We start from the raw sequence: 16,358 nt of genomic DNA, 5'->3' as shown, positions 1-16,358 counted from the left end.
AAAATTTTTGTAGACTTCAAAATACCTATCTTTAAATATCAATCACAATATTCTTCATTTCATAACTAATTAAACGCTAAAAGTCATAGCTACTCTTGAATAAACAATAAATTAGCCTTGAACTCACTCCCTGTGATCCAATTTGCTAATAGAAACCTACCTCAAAGTTCATGAGAGATAATTTTTTTTTATTAAAAGAAGTACCTTTTGAGTTTTAACATAAAATAAACAACAAAAAACACACATCATTGTATAATCAATAAAATATCTTATTTGTTCCACAGCCGTCACTCAGAATCTAAAATCGAATATTTTATACATTTTTACTTAAATGTACTTTTTTTTCAATTTTTGTTAATATAAAATCTAGAGAATTTATTAAAATTTTATATACACAGGCACTTTGATCAGAAATCCCAACGAATAAATTTTTCTTGCAGCCATCTTAAGTGAATTAAATAGATACAATTTAAAAAATAAAATATAAACATATTAAAAATACATATAAAAATATGATACATATAAAAATATTATATTATAGTAATGTATCATTAATAATATTTTACAAGACATTCTTTAAAATTTCTATTTTTATTATACTTAATATATTTTATATAATACTATTATGATGATATATCAATAATTACAAATTAAAAATTAAAAATTATAAGTCTCTCAGTAAATTAACTTTTAAATATTAGTATAAAACAAACACATACAAACTAGAATCTGAGTAAAATAATAATTTATAACATATAAGTAATTTGTTTAAATGTAGGTAATAAATATTGTAGGTTTTTTCTATTCAAACAATTTTATTATTATAATATAAATTCTTCAACTTTTCATATATTGATACAAATTGATTTGTTTTCATCCACTTTTCCCAATTCTGAAATCAAATTTTAAGTATAGTTAGATATTTTATTACTATAGTAATGTAACGTAAATTACTTTTAAACTTACTTCGAACGAATTTAATGGTTTAAAATTTAAAAATTTCATTAAACTATAGATAGCTTCATCATCATTGTTGTTAATATTTGTTTTTGTAGAAAAAACCCAATGACAAATGCTTGTTAATTGACATAAAGCTTTGGAAGTTTGTTGTTTATAATTATAAAGCTTAATATCATCCAGTATTATTCGATGCCATTTTATTTTATATAATGGACTCTAAAAATAAAGTATTAGATTTAATATTTTATATATAATACTGTAATGTATAATAACTTATAAGAATAATTTTTTAGTTTTTTGGGAATTTTGAATTATTAGCATGTTTATATCATCAACAAATTCTGATTCATAATGTATTATTAAGAGGATGTCATCGCAATGTTTGTTTTCTCTATCTGGCCCATATGCAACATAGACAAAATGCATTTCTGCACTTCTGCAGAATCAATTTTTGTTTTTGAGTAATCCTACAGTAAAATCACCCATTACAAAAACAATAGAGAATAATATTCCCGAAGGTATGACATATTAATTTGTCTAAATATTGTTTCAAAACTATTTAAACACTATTTAAAAATTTATTTATTTTTTTTTATTTTGAAAGACGAATACAAAATTGAATTACAATAAAATACAAAACCGATATGTTATTCCCTAGAAAATATTATCCTCTATTATTTTTGTAATAGGTAAGTTTAATCAAAAATCATAAAAAAAATTTTTAAAGTGAAAGTGTTTAATCTGTTTCGAGTGGTTCTGAGAGAGAAAACAAATATTGCACTGTCATCCTCTTAATGGTTTTTTGAAGCACAACAATTTGTTTAAATTATAATTTTAGAAATTAACTATAAAATGTATTACACAATTCATTGTTTAAATATAATTTTATTAAACCAATGTACAAGCAATCTGAAGTAGGTATTAACATTAGTTATTTCAATAACAAAATTGTGTAAAGTAAACACTAAATCAAAAATTATAAAGGTAACTAACCATAACTTTAATAAAGATTTAATTATATATTCTTACATTTTCTTTGTTGCGGAAACCTGTCAGAACCAATGTAGTTGTTGTGATAACAATATCTTTTTGAGTTAAACTAGAATTTTTAAAGCAAAAAATGTATTGAAATCTTTATATAAACACTTAATAATAATAATAATAAAATAAATTACTCAAATATTGATATATCTCGATTTTTTCCATAATGTACCCACACATTATATGTACCAGGTTTTACATGTCTTTCAATAGAATCAATCCAATCATCTATACTTGATCTTGGGCACAAAATCAATGTGCATCCTCTTGCGAAAATAGGTTCATCTAAATCAGACTCTCCTTCTGATTGTGTGTTATCTGAATTAGGAACGTTGGACTTCGCTATCAATTTCAATAATATTGTAATTTTACAATCAGTGGTACCCATATCAGCTGCTATATAAATATAAAGTAAGTTAAATTATTATACTCAAATATTTTAATTTAAACTTACTAATTATTCCTCCATATGGTTTTTGACTTTCTCTAGTAACCATCCATTCAATAACTTGATTTTTTCGATCATTTACATTAGGGTCGCACAAAGATTGTGAATTTTCAAAATCATCAGAATTATTTTCGTTCATTAGTTCATTATTATTTATAGCAATTGGAGTATTATCATAAAGTGTCTCATTAATTGATTTATCATAGATATCAGATATTTCACTAGAAAAAAATTTAAATTCTAATTTATCATAAAAAAAATCAATGTTAACATTTTTTACCTATCATCAACTGTAACTTCTATTGTGTTTAAAGACATATTAGATTTATTATGACTACCACAGCCATTAGTTAAGCTATTTTTGCTTAAACTCAAATTGCACTCTTCTTCATCAACTTCTTCTTCTACTAATTCATCTTCATCTTCATCTTCTTCTAACTCACTTTCTTCTTTTTCTGATTCATCATCTTCCTCTTCAGATTCATCAAATTCTTCTTCTGATTCATCTTCATTTATTACTTCTTCTAATACACTACCCATTGACTCATCATGAACCACTTCGTCTTCTGATTCACCTTCAGATGACTCATCTTCAGTACTAGAATCTTCAGTGCTATACTGTTCTTCAATTTGTGCTCTACGCAGTTGAGCTTCAATTTCTTCTCTACGATTATGGCGGTTTTGAAAAAGTTTTCTAAAATACAACAATAAAAACATTTATTTTGATTTACCATCACTTATGTAGTAATATGAAATTTAAAATTGGTTAATAAAATTTCCTGTATATCAGGATAAGTTATTTCTAAATTATCCAAAACTTAGTCAGAAAATTTTTCCAAATTCTATTACATTTATTACATATAATAGGCAGTAAAAATGTGTAAAAAGAGGCAAGTGTACCTAGTACAGGATGGTAGAAAAAAAAGTCCGAGAAAAAAATTCTCAGGGGAAAAAAAGTACAAATTAGAATATTTTAAATAAAACTTATATAATCACTCTATATCAGCGGTTCTTAACATTTTGTAGAACATGGACCCACAATGAAAGATTTTTAGAAATCGCGGACTCCTACCAATTTTTTGTCGAATCTTTTTTTTACAAAACATTTGATGTTATTATAACCAGAATTATAATAATTATTTTATATTACAAATTATAGAAGTAGACATAACAAAACATACACATTTATAATTATTTTTATTAAACTTAATTTTTCATAAAACTGTAATATAAATTATTTTAAGTTTAATATTCTTAAAGCTGCGACCCCCAATATGAGTATCACGGACCCCCAGGGGGCCACAGAACACAGGTTAAGAACCGCTGCTCTATATGATATTTTATGATTTAAACTTTTATAATCACTCTGTATAATATGTTAGTTTGGTGTAAAAAATCAAAAAATCAAATGATAAAATCTACTATTTACTTAATATCATACATTTATAGACTTATAGTTTATATCTAATACACGTCAAGTTGCTGTGGAAAGCCGTAAGTAGATAAAATAATGATAAAATTAATAAAAACAATAATTTTTGATTTTTAGTTTTTACCTACAGGATCGGTAGTAGATTATAAACACACTCATATATATATATAGATTATAGGCGGTTAGAGCATGATATAATCAAGTCAAATACAGTGATCTCTCGTATAGTATAATATTAATATATTATACTATTATAATTTATAGTGCAGTAAGTCAGTATAGGTGTGAGTGTATGATAGACGAAGACAGCGTACATCAAACAGTATTAAACAGATTTTATTTTTTTTTTAAATGGAAATTTTAAAATCTAATAAAGGAAACATGAAAATCGCATGAAATATAAAACGAAGATTTTTTTAAAAGCTATAGCTCAAAATATTAAGTAAAGCTTTAAGTTTTATTTAAAATATTTCAATTTGAATTTTTTTCCAGAACTTTCTTTCCCCCGAGACTTTTTTTCTATTCCCCCTAGCACAGTAGGGCTGAAAACCTCGAATTTAATGAATTTACAATGTTTTAATTATTGAAATTAGATTTCATTAGTTTCATTATTTTTCAAAATGTGGCGAGAAAAATTTCTCAAAGTGTAAATTAATTCAATAATAATTAAGAAATAAATTAAACCAAGAAACTTAACTTTTTAAATCTCACAGTAATTTAAAGTAAATTTTGATAAAAACAAATTTTTGTTTTACCTAAAAGATATCCTAACGATAGGTATATGAATGACTTATATACCCATATTTTTTAGAAGAAATAGGTATGGTTTTTATATAACTTATTTTATTATTACTAAAACTTAAAATTGTACTAAGTCAAGAATAAATCAAGCTTACTCCATGTGTACCTATACAATAAAAAGTAGATTTTTTTTTTAATGATACTACCTACAATATTTTAATGTTTTAAAAATTTTTTTTCCTTAAACATTAGTTATCCAGCGTTTTTCTAATTCTTTTTTCGGACATAGTTTCCTTTTATCAACCTAAAATTAATTCTTAAGTGCAATTAACTTTAATTTATTGATGTACCTATTAGGTATCAGAAACCGTTAATTTCAAAATGACACAAGGTTTAAATCGGTTGTCTTCGACCGGTGATAAAAAGTACCTACTTATAGTAAAAATGTACCGAAGTAATTCAATTTGATGAATAAATTATAATTAACTTACGCTAACACTAAATTGGTCAGTTTTAACACGTCATATAAATCATTATTTAGACCAGTAGGATTAAAAACCATTAGCTTAAGTCTTAAAATATTAATACCGAATATCTATTAGGTAGTAAGTACTTACCTTCGATTAGGAAGCTGCATTTTAGACAATTATTTTTGGTATAAAAGAATATCGTGTTATAAAATTAGATATAATGAGTATAATTATTTTTGATTGTGGTCTATTATGCTACAAAAATTAAAACAAAGACGAATGTGATTTATAAGATGTATTGACGAAAACGAAATAATATTATTAAATTAAATTAATACTTATTATTTAGATTTTAGAACGTTATACTTCATAATAAATAAGTCTAAACTAAACGGCACACACCCTACAACAGTCAACTCTCAACTATGAACTATTATAAAGTGTTACAAATTTATAATAATAACTTGTAAATCGTAATATTATACACTATATCTACCCAATTCACGGGCGACTCGGGCGAGTCACAGTTACGTTCGGTGTAATTATTACTCATTAGGTAATCAACGACCGATAAGTACCTAAATATCGATAAACGAAAACAGAAAAACCTGAAAAACCCATAAATATTTCTACATTTCGGTAACAACTGTTGACTGTCGTCTGACAAACATCAAAAATAAACTTCTTTTTGAAAATGCATGACAATATATACGGGTGTCCCACGTACTACAAGATCTGACAAATTAAATAACTTTTGTTCTAATCAATATTTTTAAAAAAATTCTTATAAATATAATTCATAGACACTTGCGCTATATGTTTAGCATACTTTTTTTATTTTTTAATACTGAAACTAAAAAACTAAAAAATTGTTAAAAAATGTCCAAGATATTCGAAAATAGTCAATGTGAATCTAATTAAAAAAAAAATTTAGATGGTAAAAACTTATTTTTAAAGTCCAGAGGCTAATTTTTTACAATTTTTTTAAATATCAATATTCTCGTTAAGTAAATTACGATCTAGTTTATGTAAAACGATAAAAAATATAGTTAGATTTTAACATGCACCTATAATTTATCGTTCTATTCTAACTCTTAGGTAATAAACAAGTAGTATACAAGTCATATTAAACCTACGGATTTCATTTTCATACACATCTAAATATCTAATGTAGGTTCACTCTAATGTCATCTAATGACAAATTTAATGTAGGTACTATTTTTTTGAAATACAACAAAATATCAAAAATCGAGGAGAATTAATTATTTTACGGGAATATTTCGAAATTTCGAATGTAGTAAAAATTTGAAATGCTTATAAAAAAATAAAAAATGTATTTGGTTTTCCGGTATAATTATTTTTTTTTTATATAAATATAGGTTGTAAAACTTATAAAGAACCCTTGTATTAAATTCTCTATTCTCATGAATAAAAACATACATTTTTAAGAATTTCGGTTTTTAAATGCTTATAAAAAAATGGGTACTTGTTTGTTATTATCGCTCCGCCAGTATGCCGCATAAAATTTATCGCCCCGCCAATTAAATAAAATAAACAAAATAATGAATAAATATAAAATATGTATGTATTATTAATAATAAAAAATTTAAAAATAAATGAATAAATATATGTTTATAAATTTAAAAAAATATGTATAAATGCATTAGTAAATAAATAATATAATTATAATTATAGTGGAGGCCAGAACTCGGATATCTTTTAAAATGGTTTTAAATGCGTCTTGTTTTCCGAGACGTGTTCTCCACATAAATTCTGCTAAATATGATTCCAAAAAATTTCTGTTTGTTCCACGACGCTTTCTATTTCCCCATTTAGCAGAACCCCACAACCTCTCGATATTTTGTGTAAAAAAAATTAAAAATTAATTTTTCGTATTGGTTTCAAATGATGTCAAAGTTTAATAAAATAACGAAGCCAGCAGCGTACTAATATGGTTTAATATACAATATACAATAGTTTTTCCATTTCCCAAAATAGATCATCCATCACGAGCTAAATACGATAATTGTAGGTATAATAACGGCACACTATATGGCGGGGCGATAAATTTTATGCGGCATACTGGCGGAGCGATAACAAACAAGTACCAAAAAATGTTGTGACTACCTATAGATTTTCGATGTTTTTTAGTTGAGGAATTAAAAACTTTTGAGGAACTTTGTATTAAATTTTCAAGCATTTCTACAAAGTGAATAATTTTTAATTGCCGTTTATAGAAAAAAATTTTTAAATTTCTCATACAGTCATACCTATAAATAGTACAAAAAAAAAATACCGTTATAGCCGCATGTGTTGTCTCTGTTTTACGAACGTAAGACATAGCAAATTTTTATTCAGTAGATTCAATTTTATGCTGTTAGCTTTAATATTAGAGTCAATTTACCTATTATCAAAGGTAATAATATTATCTAGGGCTGAGTAGGGCATCTCATAGGATTTTATTGATATTGTAATTTTTAAGCGAGTTACGAGTATTTTAAAGTTTTAATATTTTACATAACTGTAACATTTAAAAATTAAGATATCAATAAAGGCCTATGAGATGCTCTAGATAGTAGATAATATTATTACTTTTAACTTTGATAAAAGGTCGATTGACTAATATTAAAGCTAACAACATAAAGTTGAATCTGCTGAACGTAAATTTACTATATAATATGTTTACGAGTTCCTTTCATAAGACAGAGACAACACATGCGGGTATTACACTGTCCACTTCAAAGTACAATTAATTATACATCCAATTTGCACCAAGAAACCACTCATTTTTGATAATCAAAAAATTGATTCGACTACTTATATCGTGTACAAATACACATATTGTATACAAAAAACACATTGCAAAATCAATACATCCATCGCTCTGCTTAAAATCTAAAAGTATGAAATCAGTATAGAAATAGAATGCTAGGCAGTCAAAACTTTAAAAGTATAATATCAAATTAAAATATCTATTATATGTTTATATGCATAAATAATAAATATAGAGATATCTATTATCTACATAATTAAAATGTATTTAAATAATAAATATTGTACATCAGTATACTTACAATTACATTATAACTTCTAAGCATCAGCTGATGACTGATAGATACATTTAAAGAATTCTTAGTTAAAATTTAATCATTTTTCTTTAGTAAATTATATGGTAAGTATAGGTATTGGTATTTAGTTTATGTTTATTACTATTATTAGTAATATAGGTACCTATAATTATATTTGCTATGCATCAATACATCCGACGATACAGTAGTGCCGTAAACGTGTCCCGTGTACGATAGATAGTTTAGTCATACATTATGATTTATGATGATATCTAAATTCTTAATTTGTACCTACTAGTTACTACTACCTAGTATTATATGATATACAGTTACACCTTACATCAATAATACGCATTAATACATGTTTTCATTATGCATTTATAGTAGTAGGAGATATTTAAATTGATTATTATATTATGTAAAAAATAAATTTACTTTATAACTTGTTGATGCTTTCTAAATTGTATCATAGTCCATAGATCATCTACTTTAGTCTTTAAGATATTATTTTAAATATAATATATTATGTAAAATAATAAATAAAATAAATAATTTAGCTGTAGACTAAGGGTTAAGACAAAACGATATAATTTTTAATAGTTTAACTGTACGCCTTTTTCGGAGTAATTAAACATGTATTGATGTATATTATTGTGGAATTGTATTTGTTAGTTATTATCAGCATTTTACAGGTACGTACGGTAAGTACCTATACGTTTTTAGGCTGATTTTTAAATCGTAGGTAGGTCAATAACGTAATAGACGTAAAATATTTAGGTGTAAATTGTGTTAAATATATTTGTACAATATAAAATGGAGTATTTAAAGAATATCTAAGTGTTGTTTATTTTAATTGTGTATATTGTATAGTCTTATGTATTTTAGTATTTGTATAATTGTATCTATTTTTACAGTAAATTTATATTTGTTTTTGTTGCTTTCATTACTGAGCACGATTAAAGATAATCGTGGTTTTAGACGTTTTATTAGTAGGCCTCACGCAGAGTACGTCCGCCAGTCGCCACAGAATAGATGCATGATGCATGCATATTGCATACGATGTGGCGACACCACGAATTAAGATAATATCTAGTATATCTTAATTCGTGGGTGACATTCCTGGTGCAGTGATATGAGCAAATTAAATCAAATAACATAATAAATAATAATTTATACCACGGGGCACGGACTAAGATAGGACTCGTCGACTCGAGATGAATATTATGGTTATTGGCTAGTGAGTACTGAGTAGTGGCTACGAAATGTTATACGTTATACAACAGTCGGAGTGCAGGTGGTATTTTCTTTTTAGCATTACTAGCGCCTCCTTAGGGGATACTTATGGAACTAGATCACATTATCACAAATGTATTAATAATTATATTTATTATAGTATGATAAATTAAAGATGTTATAGCTATTAGGTACTATAAAGTAAATATCACTTGCTTTTAAAAATTGAAAATTCCAGTAAAACCCACGATCTTTAAAAACATCTTATTGGATCTAGTTCCAAAAGTATCCACTAAGACGGCGCTAGTAATACTAAAAGGAAAATACCCCCTGCACTTCGCCTGTCGTATAACATTTCGTGGTCAACTCCCCACACCCACCAACTTTTTCGTGATCACTGACCAGTCCTTGTCCGTGAATTTATTATAAACCTTGTATTATAACTACCACGGTCTTAAATTAGTTTCCTGACCCGACTGTCCCGTCAATAAGACCACATTAGAAGCACAGAACAAGGTAATCATATAGAGTTGAATGGGGCTGATACTTACTATCAAATCAATGATTTATCATTTGTGATAAATATTTATTTTGATTTATCATAATATATATTATATACTATAATATACTATATAGTGTAACGAATAACGATCGTCATTCACTCTATTATTCAAATACTCGATCCAATTCGAAAGGCGCCTAGTGAAGAACAATAATATGTAATAATAATTACCAATAACATTAACTATTTGTTCCGGTTATTGATACGTTTTGATTGTGCCACAGATATCATTGAATCCTTGTTCTTACGTGTATTGCACAGTTGCTTGTCTGAGTATATGTGTATTACTTACCACTGTCCTCGACGGAATTCACTTGTTTTAAATTGATTTATTTTGAACACGATAACTGGGTGACTAGGACGCTAACATGAATAGGCCAAGAAATCAAGCCGAACAAGAACTGAAAGCCAGAGCCCGGATATATGTGGCAAACATACCCCAGGCTGGTATGACTCGCAAAGAAGTGGTGTCTGTATTTCACAAATACGGCGAAATTGACAGTAAGTTGTCTGTCAATAACTTATAACTATGTGCAATCATTTTGCATGTACATATGTACACATATATATATATATATATATTATATGTGTATTTGTATTATTTTGATATTCTTATGTTTATCTGGTCATTTGATTTTTATAGAAATTAATTTTTTTTTACAGATGTTTCACTCCAGACTAGACATGTCTTTGTTCAGTTTGTAGAAGAGTCTTCTGCACTCAAAGCCTTAGCTCAAAATCCACCAGATTATATTATGAGCAAGAAACTTGGTATGTATATTTATAATAATTTTGTATAGGTAGTTTACAAATAGATTTGTGTGCATTACAATTTGTTAAAAAAGTTTTGTAACAACTGTTCCTAATTTTTGATTTAGATGTAAAACCAGTAAGACCTTTCTTTTATAGAAATGGAGAATTAGTAAAAAATGAAAGAGCAGCAAATTTTGATGCTAATGAAAAAAGGTAATAATTGATTATATTAAATTTTACCAAATTGATTTGATATAATGTACTGTTTTTAAAATGTTAAACTATTTTTATAAGTTGTATACAGTATACGAGTGTCATTTGACATTTTTAAAGTAATAGTACTATCAATGCAGCTTAATTATATTCATAGATTAGTATTTGGCTATTTCAAAAATATTAATGAATATGTACACTTTAAAATCACTGTACTCTTGTTAGTTTCAGCTCTTCTTCTCTTTGCACCTCTACCCAGAGCCGTGTCGTTAAGATTCGGCGCCCTGGGCAAAATTAAAAATATTTGCCCATTATTTTATTTATCATTATGCATTTCATTCCTATTTAATTTAATTTTTTTTTTACAACGTATTTTGAACATTGATTTGACAAAAAACTAAAGCTGATTGCAATAGTAATTATTAAACATAGTAGTTTAGGTATACAATAATTAAAAATTAATACTTATCATCACAAATTATATTATATTTACAAACGTATCATAAGAGTGTATCACTGGCATAGCCAGGATATTTTTTCAGGGGGGCTGATCAATTTTTGTAAAATGCAATCTAAGATTTTTGTTGCGATTTGTATAGACCAGTATTTCTCAACCTTTGTATTATGGCGACACACTATTAAACATTTGACAATAAAAAAAATAAATAAGAATAATATCTATTAATTTATGTAAATATAGTGTCAACAAGGTTTGTGCATTTAATATTAGTACTTCCTGCGACACATTTGGACTTACCCGGCAACACCGGTTGAGAAACACTGGTATAGACCATAAAAAATTAAAATAATTTTTAAATTTTCTTAATATTTCAGGGGAGGCTGCAGCCCCCTCAGCCTCCTCCCTGGCTACGCCACTGGAATGTATCATATAGGTACTCAGTTTAAAACTTAATTTTGCTGGACTTTTTTGAAGCAAAATCTTCAATGACGTCTTCAAAATCGATGTTAATACGATAATTTATTATAAAGCCAAATAATACAAGAATAAAACGTTGCGGTTGACTAATTGTTATAACTCGACCATAATAGTCAAAAATTTGTAATGGTCTAATGTAATAGTAAAACAATAATCTTTCTCATATATTTTATTTATGTATAGTTTAAAATATTATAAAAAAAATTGTTGGTGCCCCTTTATTTAAACCATGCCCCCTAGGACCCCCCTCCCTTTCAGCACGGCTTTGCCTCTACCACTAGAAAAGAAATTACCTTATATTACATAGAACCTTAGGAATTTTTTAACATGAACCTCCATAATTCTGTGTGTAGTTTTAAAAACAGTACATTCAATCAAGTTGATTATCCTGAAATATTTACGAGAGTAAATTAGCTCTTTGTATTATTTAAATTTTATTATCATAGGCTTATTAAACATTATATTGTATAACATAATATGATTTCAGAAATGATAACCGAAACCAACCAAGGGATTTGTAAGTAAAGCGTTAATTTTTAATTTTTTTAATTCACAATGTTTTATAAAAAGGGTAACAAACTCTTACTGGTCAACAAATTTTTTTGGGGGCACAATCAAATCATGGGTATTTTCTGATTGATGAATAAGATTTAAAAGTTAATTTATATATTTATAAAAACTTAACCAGTAAGTAGCATAATTTTGTTTTAACCACGGTTATTATCTAATCAATTTAGAATTTAAGTTAAAAAATAACAAGAACATGTTAGGAACCAGTAACCACTTTATTGGGAGGTTTAGACAATTAAATATAGAGGAAATTTTAAAATGTATATTTTATTACTTATATATTTTATCTTCTGTAAATACATTAATTAATATTAAATTATTATTCTTTAAAATTATGTATTAATTTAAAAATAAATTGTAGTAAAAACTAAGTTCAGTGCAATTTTAGACTTGTGACGTTTCATAATATTATTTTTATAATTTTAGTGATGATTTTAAATCAGCCAGATTAATCAATCCTAATGTGATGAATCCAAATGCTCCTAATGATTGTGAAATTGTTGTCACCAACAATTCTTTAACGTAAGTTTTAAAACACATACTTTTTATTGTACATGTAAGTAAAATAAATAATAGTTTGTGATGTTACAGGTTATTTAGTGGTTTATTATTATTAATATTATTATTATTATTATTTAGGGAGTATGCAGAGTTTTTAGAAGTAAACTTAAAAAAAATGAACATGAAAGTGGATTTGTTATTTCCTAATCCTGATATACCAATTAATCGTGTACTTGGAACCTTAGCACAAAGAGGGACATTGTATGTTTTAGTTGTACGTGATGAAAATAAATTGTATAGAAGTGTTACTGTTGATATACTCCATGGTATACCTGAAGGTAATATATTATACAATTTTTAATAATATAGTGCACTTTACTCTTCACTTAATTTTTATAACATGTGAGCAACTTTTTCTTTAACACTTTTTTTTAGATTATTGTAATGTATTGTGATTTGGTAATGAAAAATTTAGTACTGGGAATTTCTTATTTTTAATAATAATACTGTACTTCTGTATCACAGCTGTGGAAAATCAAATAAGAACCACTGTAATAAACTATACATTAATAATAATTAATAAATGTATGTATAGGCTAGGGTGATTTTTTTAATGCCAAACATCCATCATTTTAATCAATTGCAATCCTTAAAATAATGTTTTTATATAGTTTAATAAATTTAAAGCATTCAACAATTGTTTTTAGTATTCCTTACTCACAATTCATACTTTTATTTGTATTTCTGAAACAAAACACGTGTAATACAAATTTTAATTTTAAATTAGAAATAAAAGTATAAGGGTAACATTCAATATTAAGTGCATTCTACTCATCTTAACCTTTAGAGTTAATATAATTAAAAATATTAAATTTACTATTTAGATATATATTTTTTAAATAAATAAATCACATCTCAAAAAATATTAATAGTCATAGACCAACTTAAAATTATTAAAACATTTCATTACTTTTTTTATTCAAAAATAAAAAAAAGTGTACAAAGAAAAAAATGTTATTTGTTTTATACTGATAGATTTTTATTTTTGTGTTTAGAAAGATACATTTATTTTTTGCAATACATATTAATTATTAATATATTATTTTTATATTTCTAGAACACAGAAACATGCCTTATAAAGATGCATTAGCGTTTATTGTTCATAGTTTCGATGCATTTATTAGAGGAGAGAAAATGACTCCTATACCTGGGCTTTCTGGCATTCCTATATCTGAATGTGGTTTACCTTTAGGTGATAAACATCCTGAAGGAATTATCACATTATTAAATTTATTACAAGACCAAAGAGATATAACAGTACTGCAGTATGATATGGTAATAATTCTATTTTAAATATTAGTATAGATCACGGTAGATTATAATCTACCGTGGTATAGATTTATTTGATTTATTCATAAATATTTTTACATACTAAACTATTGTGTATATTTATGAATAAAATGTCTTTTCAAACATTAAAATTAGTAGATAAAAAAAATAGTTGTAATTATCAAACTTGTTTGATCCAATAATAGGTATATATTCAATTTAAAATTTTAATCATCAAGGCTCATGTTATTAATGCTACAATTTTACAACTAGTCTTACTACAATGGAAAACATATTTTGTTTTAGTATTAAGTCAACATTGGTCTACAAAATTAGTAACCAAATGCTAGAGTGGTTCTTAAATGGAACTGGGCTTAGATATGTATCTAATATATATCTAGATAATATATCTCGTATATTTTCTAATTTGTTTTAAGTACATCATCCATTTTTAACCATAATTAGGTTTATAGACACTGGTCCTTAGATTTAAGGCCTCGTGTTCAAAAAATCAATAAATTTGTTTCAAAAGTTCTTATTTCATAGCATCTAAAATTTTTTCTGTTTTTATCTTTCAACCCTGCCACATTGAATAGAGTATATTACAAAAAAAAATGACTTAATAATAACTTACAGTATTTATTAACAATTAATAAATAAGTAAAAATAAAATTAGTCATGATTACTTTTAATTAAATTTAATAATACATCAGCTCAAAGCCTCAAACAGGTAAAGTAAGGAATAATACTTGTTATTTTTATATTTATTAAAAATAAATAATATATGTTATTCTAATTTTATTTTTAAAGATACTAAAATATCTAAAAGAGAAAAAAGATGAACATATTAAAGAGGAAGTTGGAGTTTTGCCTACTTTCAAACCAAGTAAATATATATATATAAATATCTTTTTTCATGTTAAATATTCTTCAATATTAATAATGAAGTAGTTTAATATGTAATTTGTTTCTTTCTCATTAATGTATACATGCTGGATCCTTTGAAATATACTTATGAATTTATGATGCTTAAAAATAATTATAAAATAATATATTATAGTTATAGTTGTAATTTTTTAATTGCAAATAATTATACATTTTAGTTGTTGCTGATATACCAATTCTTCCTGCAGCAACTGCTATTCAAAATCCCCAAGCGGCTCAATTACAAAATCGTATTTTGAACATTTTGAATACATCTCTTTCTTCTAATACTCAACCTCAACAGCCCATTGAATCTAATCTTACTGAAAAAGAGCCATCAAATATTCTTCAAGAACCTAATGTTAAAAAAGCATTAGAAAGTTTATTTCAGGGTGGTTCCTTACTTAGAAAATAAATATTAATGTACATATAAAAATAGTCTTTGTAAATAAATAAATATTTTTTTTTGTTCAGTTTATTTTATTGTGAAACTTTATAATGACCATTATGGATAGAAATATTTTATTTCTATTAAAACATTTTAATCTATTATCTTAAAATATTATTATTTAATATTATAATTGATAAGTTTAATAGTTCGAAATCTCACAAAAAATGTATTTAGTAAGTTTTTTTTAGTTATTTTAACAATTAAATTTAAATTAATAAGATAATAAATCTATACATTTTTCCATGTTCAAATGTTCAATCTTGTACAAAATTTGTATTTATAGAGGGGTAATGTACCCTGAAATTGCAAAGTTCTAAATATGTTAGTAGCTTCAAAATAATAAAATTTAAAATTTTATAAATTTTTACTCCAAAATACTTGTAGTTTGTAAATTTTTATGATTTTGTAAAAATTTTAACTAAATGCATAAAAAAAAAATGACAATTTATTTTTAATATTTTTATACAGATATAAGAACAACTTTTGTGAGATCTTGTATTAAATATCCAAGAATTTCAACCCAGCAAATGACTTTTTATTGACACTTATAGAAAAAAATGTTTATCATATACCATGTATATAAAATGATAATATTATAAACATTTGACACATAAAGTACCAGCTAGGTGTGCTACCGGAAACCACACATTTATTTGAAAATCTAAACATTTTTACTATTTTATTGCCTTAAAAAGTGATGACAGACAGAAAAAAAACATACATCA

General features: G+C 25.5%; 2 protein-coding genes across 5 annotated transcripts; one reads left to right on the top strand and one right to left on the bottom strand.

Moving 5' to 3' along the window:
- Nucleotides 1–572: 572 nt before the first annotated feature.
- LOC132918013 (transcription termination factor 2-like) lies at nucleotides 573–5,606 on the bottom strand. Of its 3 annotated transcripts, XM_060979064.1 has the most exons (8): nucleotides 5,431–5,604; nucleotides 5,240–5,347; nucleotides 2,730–3,143; nucleotides 2,456–2,670; nucleotides 2,136–2,397; nucleotides 1,990–2,059; nucleotides 967–1,176; nucleotides 573–892 (listed from the first exon to the last, which is right to left on the bottom strand). In XM_060979064.1, the coding sequence occupies exons 2-8, from the start codon at nucleotides 5,257–5,259 to the stop codon at nucleotides 806–808; spliced, it is 1,278 nt and encodes a 425-aa protein (XP_060835047.1). In that variant the 5' UTR covers nucleotides 5,260–5,347; nucleotides 5,431–5,604; the 3' UTR covers nucleotides 573–805. The 3 variants fall into 3 exon arrangements, with proteins under 3 accessions (XP_060835047.1, XP_060835048.1, XP_060835045.1); XM_060979065.1 differs by having other exon boundaries at nucleotides 2,136–2,394; nucleotides 5,240–5,606; XM_060979062.1 differs by having other exon boundaries at nucleotides 5,240–5,604.
- Nucleotides 5,607–9,762: 4,156 nt separating this feature from the next.
- On the top strand, nucleotides 9,763–15,660 carry LOC132917238 (nuclear receptor coactivator 5). Of its 2 annotated transcripts, XM_060977881.1 has the most exons (11): nucleotides 9,763–9,909; nucleotides 10,030–10,112; nucleotides 10,180–10,456; nucleotides 10,619–10,726; nucleotides 10,834–10,921; nucleotides 12,346–12,375; nucleotides 12,855–12,950; nucleotides 13,068–13,267; nucleotides 14,047–14,264; nucleotides 15,069–15,144; nucleotides 15,362–15,660. In XM_060977881.1, the coding sequence occupies exons 3-11, from the start codon at nucleotides 10,324–10,326 to the stop codon at nucleotides 15,595–15,597; spliced, it is 1,185 nt and encodes a 394-aa protein (XP_060833864.1). In that variant the 5' UTR covers nucleotides 9,763–9,909; nucleotides 10,030–10,112; nucleotides 10,180–10,323; the 3' UTR covers nucleotides 15,598–15,660. The 2 variants fall into 2 exon arrangements, with proteins under 2 accessions (XP_060833864.1, XP_060833865.1); XM_060977882.1 differs by having other exon boundaries at nucleotides 10,030–10,456.
- Nucleotides 15,661–16,358: the final 698 nt, after the last annotated feature.

Source organism: Rhopalosiphum padi, chromosome 1, assembly GCF_020882245.1.
Source record: "Rhopalosiphum padi isolate XX-2018 chromosome 1, ASM2088224v1, whole genome shotgun sequence".
NCBI lineage: Eukaryota > Metazoa > Arthropoda > Insecta > Hemiptera > Aphididae > Rhopalosiphum > Rhopalosiphum padi.
This window is presented reverse-complemented; position numbering and strand designations above follow the sequence as displayed.

Excerpts from the sequence above, each read along its gene's own strand:
- LOC132918013 (XM_060979062.1), bottom strand. The coding sequence starts at position 5,259 with ATGCAGCTTCCTAATCGAAG. Across the intron at positions 2,060-2,135 it reads CGAGATATATCAATATTTGA|TTTAACTCAAAAAGATATTG; the intron begins GTAATTTATTTT and ends TAAAAATTCTAG. Across the intron at positions 1,177-1,989 it reads GTTTCCGCAACAAAGAAAAT|AGTCCATTATATAAAATAAA; the intron begins GTAAGAATATAT and ends CTTTATTTTTAG.
- LOC132917238 (XM_060977881.1), top strand. The coding sequence starts at position 10,324 with ATGAATAGGCCAAGAAATCAAGCCGAACAAGAACTGAAAGCCAGAGCC. Across the intron at positions 10,922-12,345 it reads TTTGATGCTAATGAAAAAAG|AAATGATAACCGAAACCAAC; the intron begins GTAATAATTGAT and ends ATATGATTTCAG. Across the intron at positions 14,265-15,068 it reads CAGTACTGCAGTATGATATG|ATACTAAAATATCTAAAAGA; the intron begins GTAATAATTCTA and ends TTATTTTTAAAG.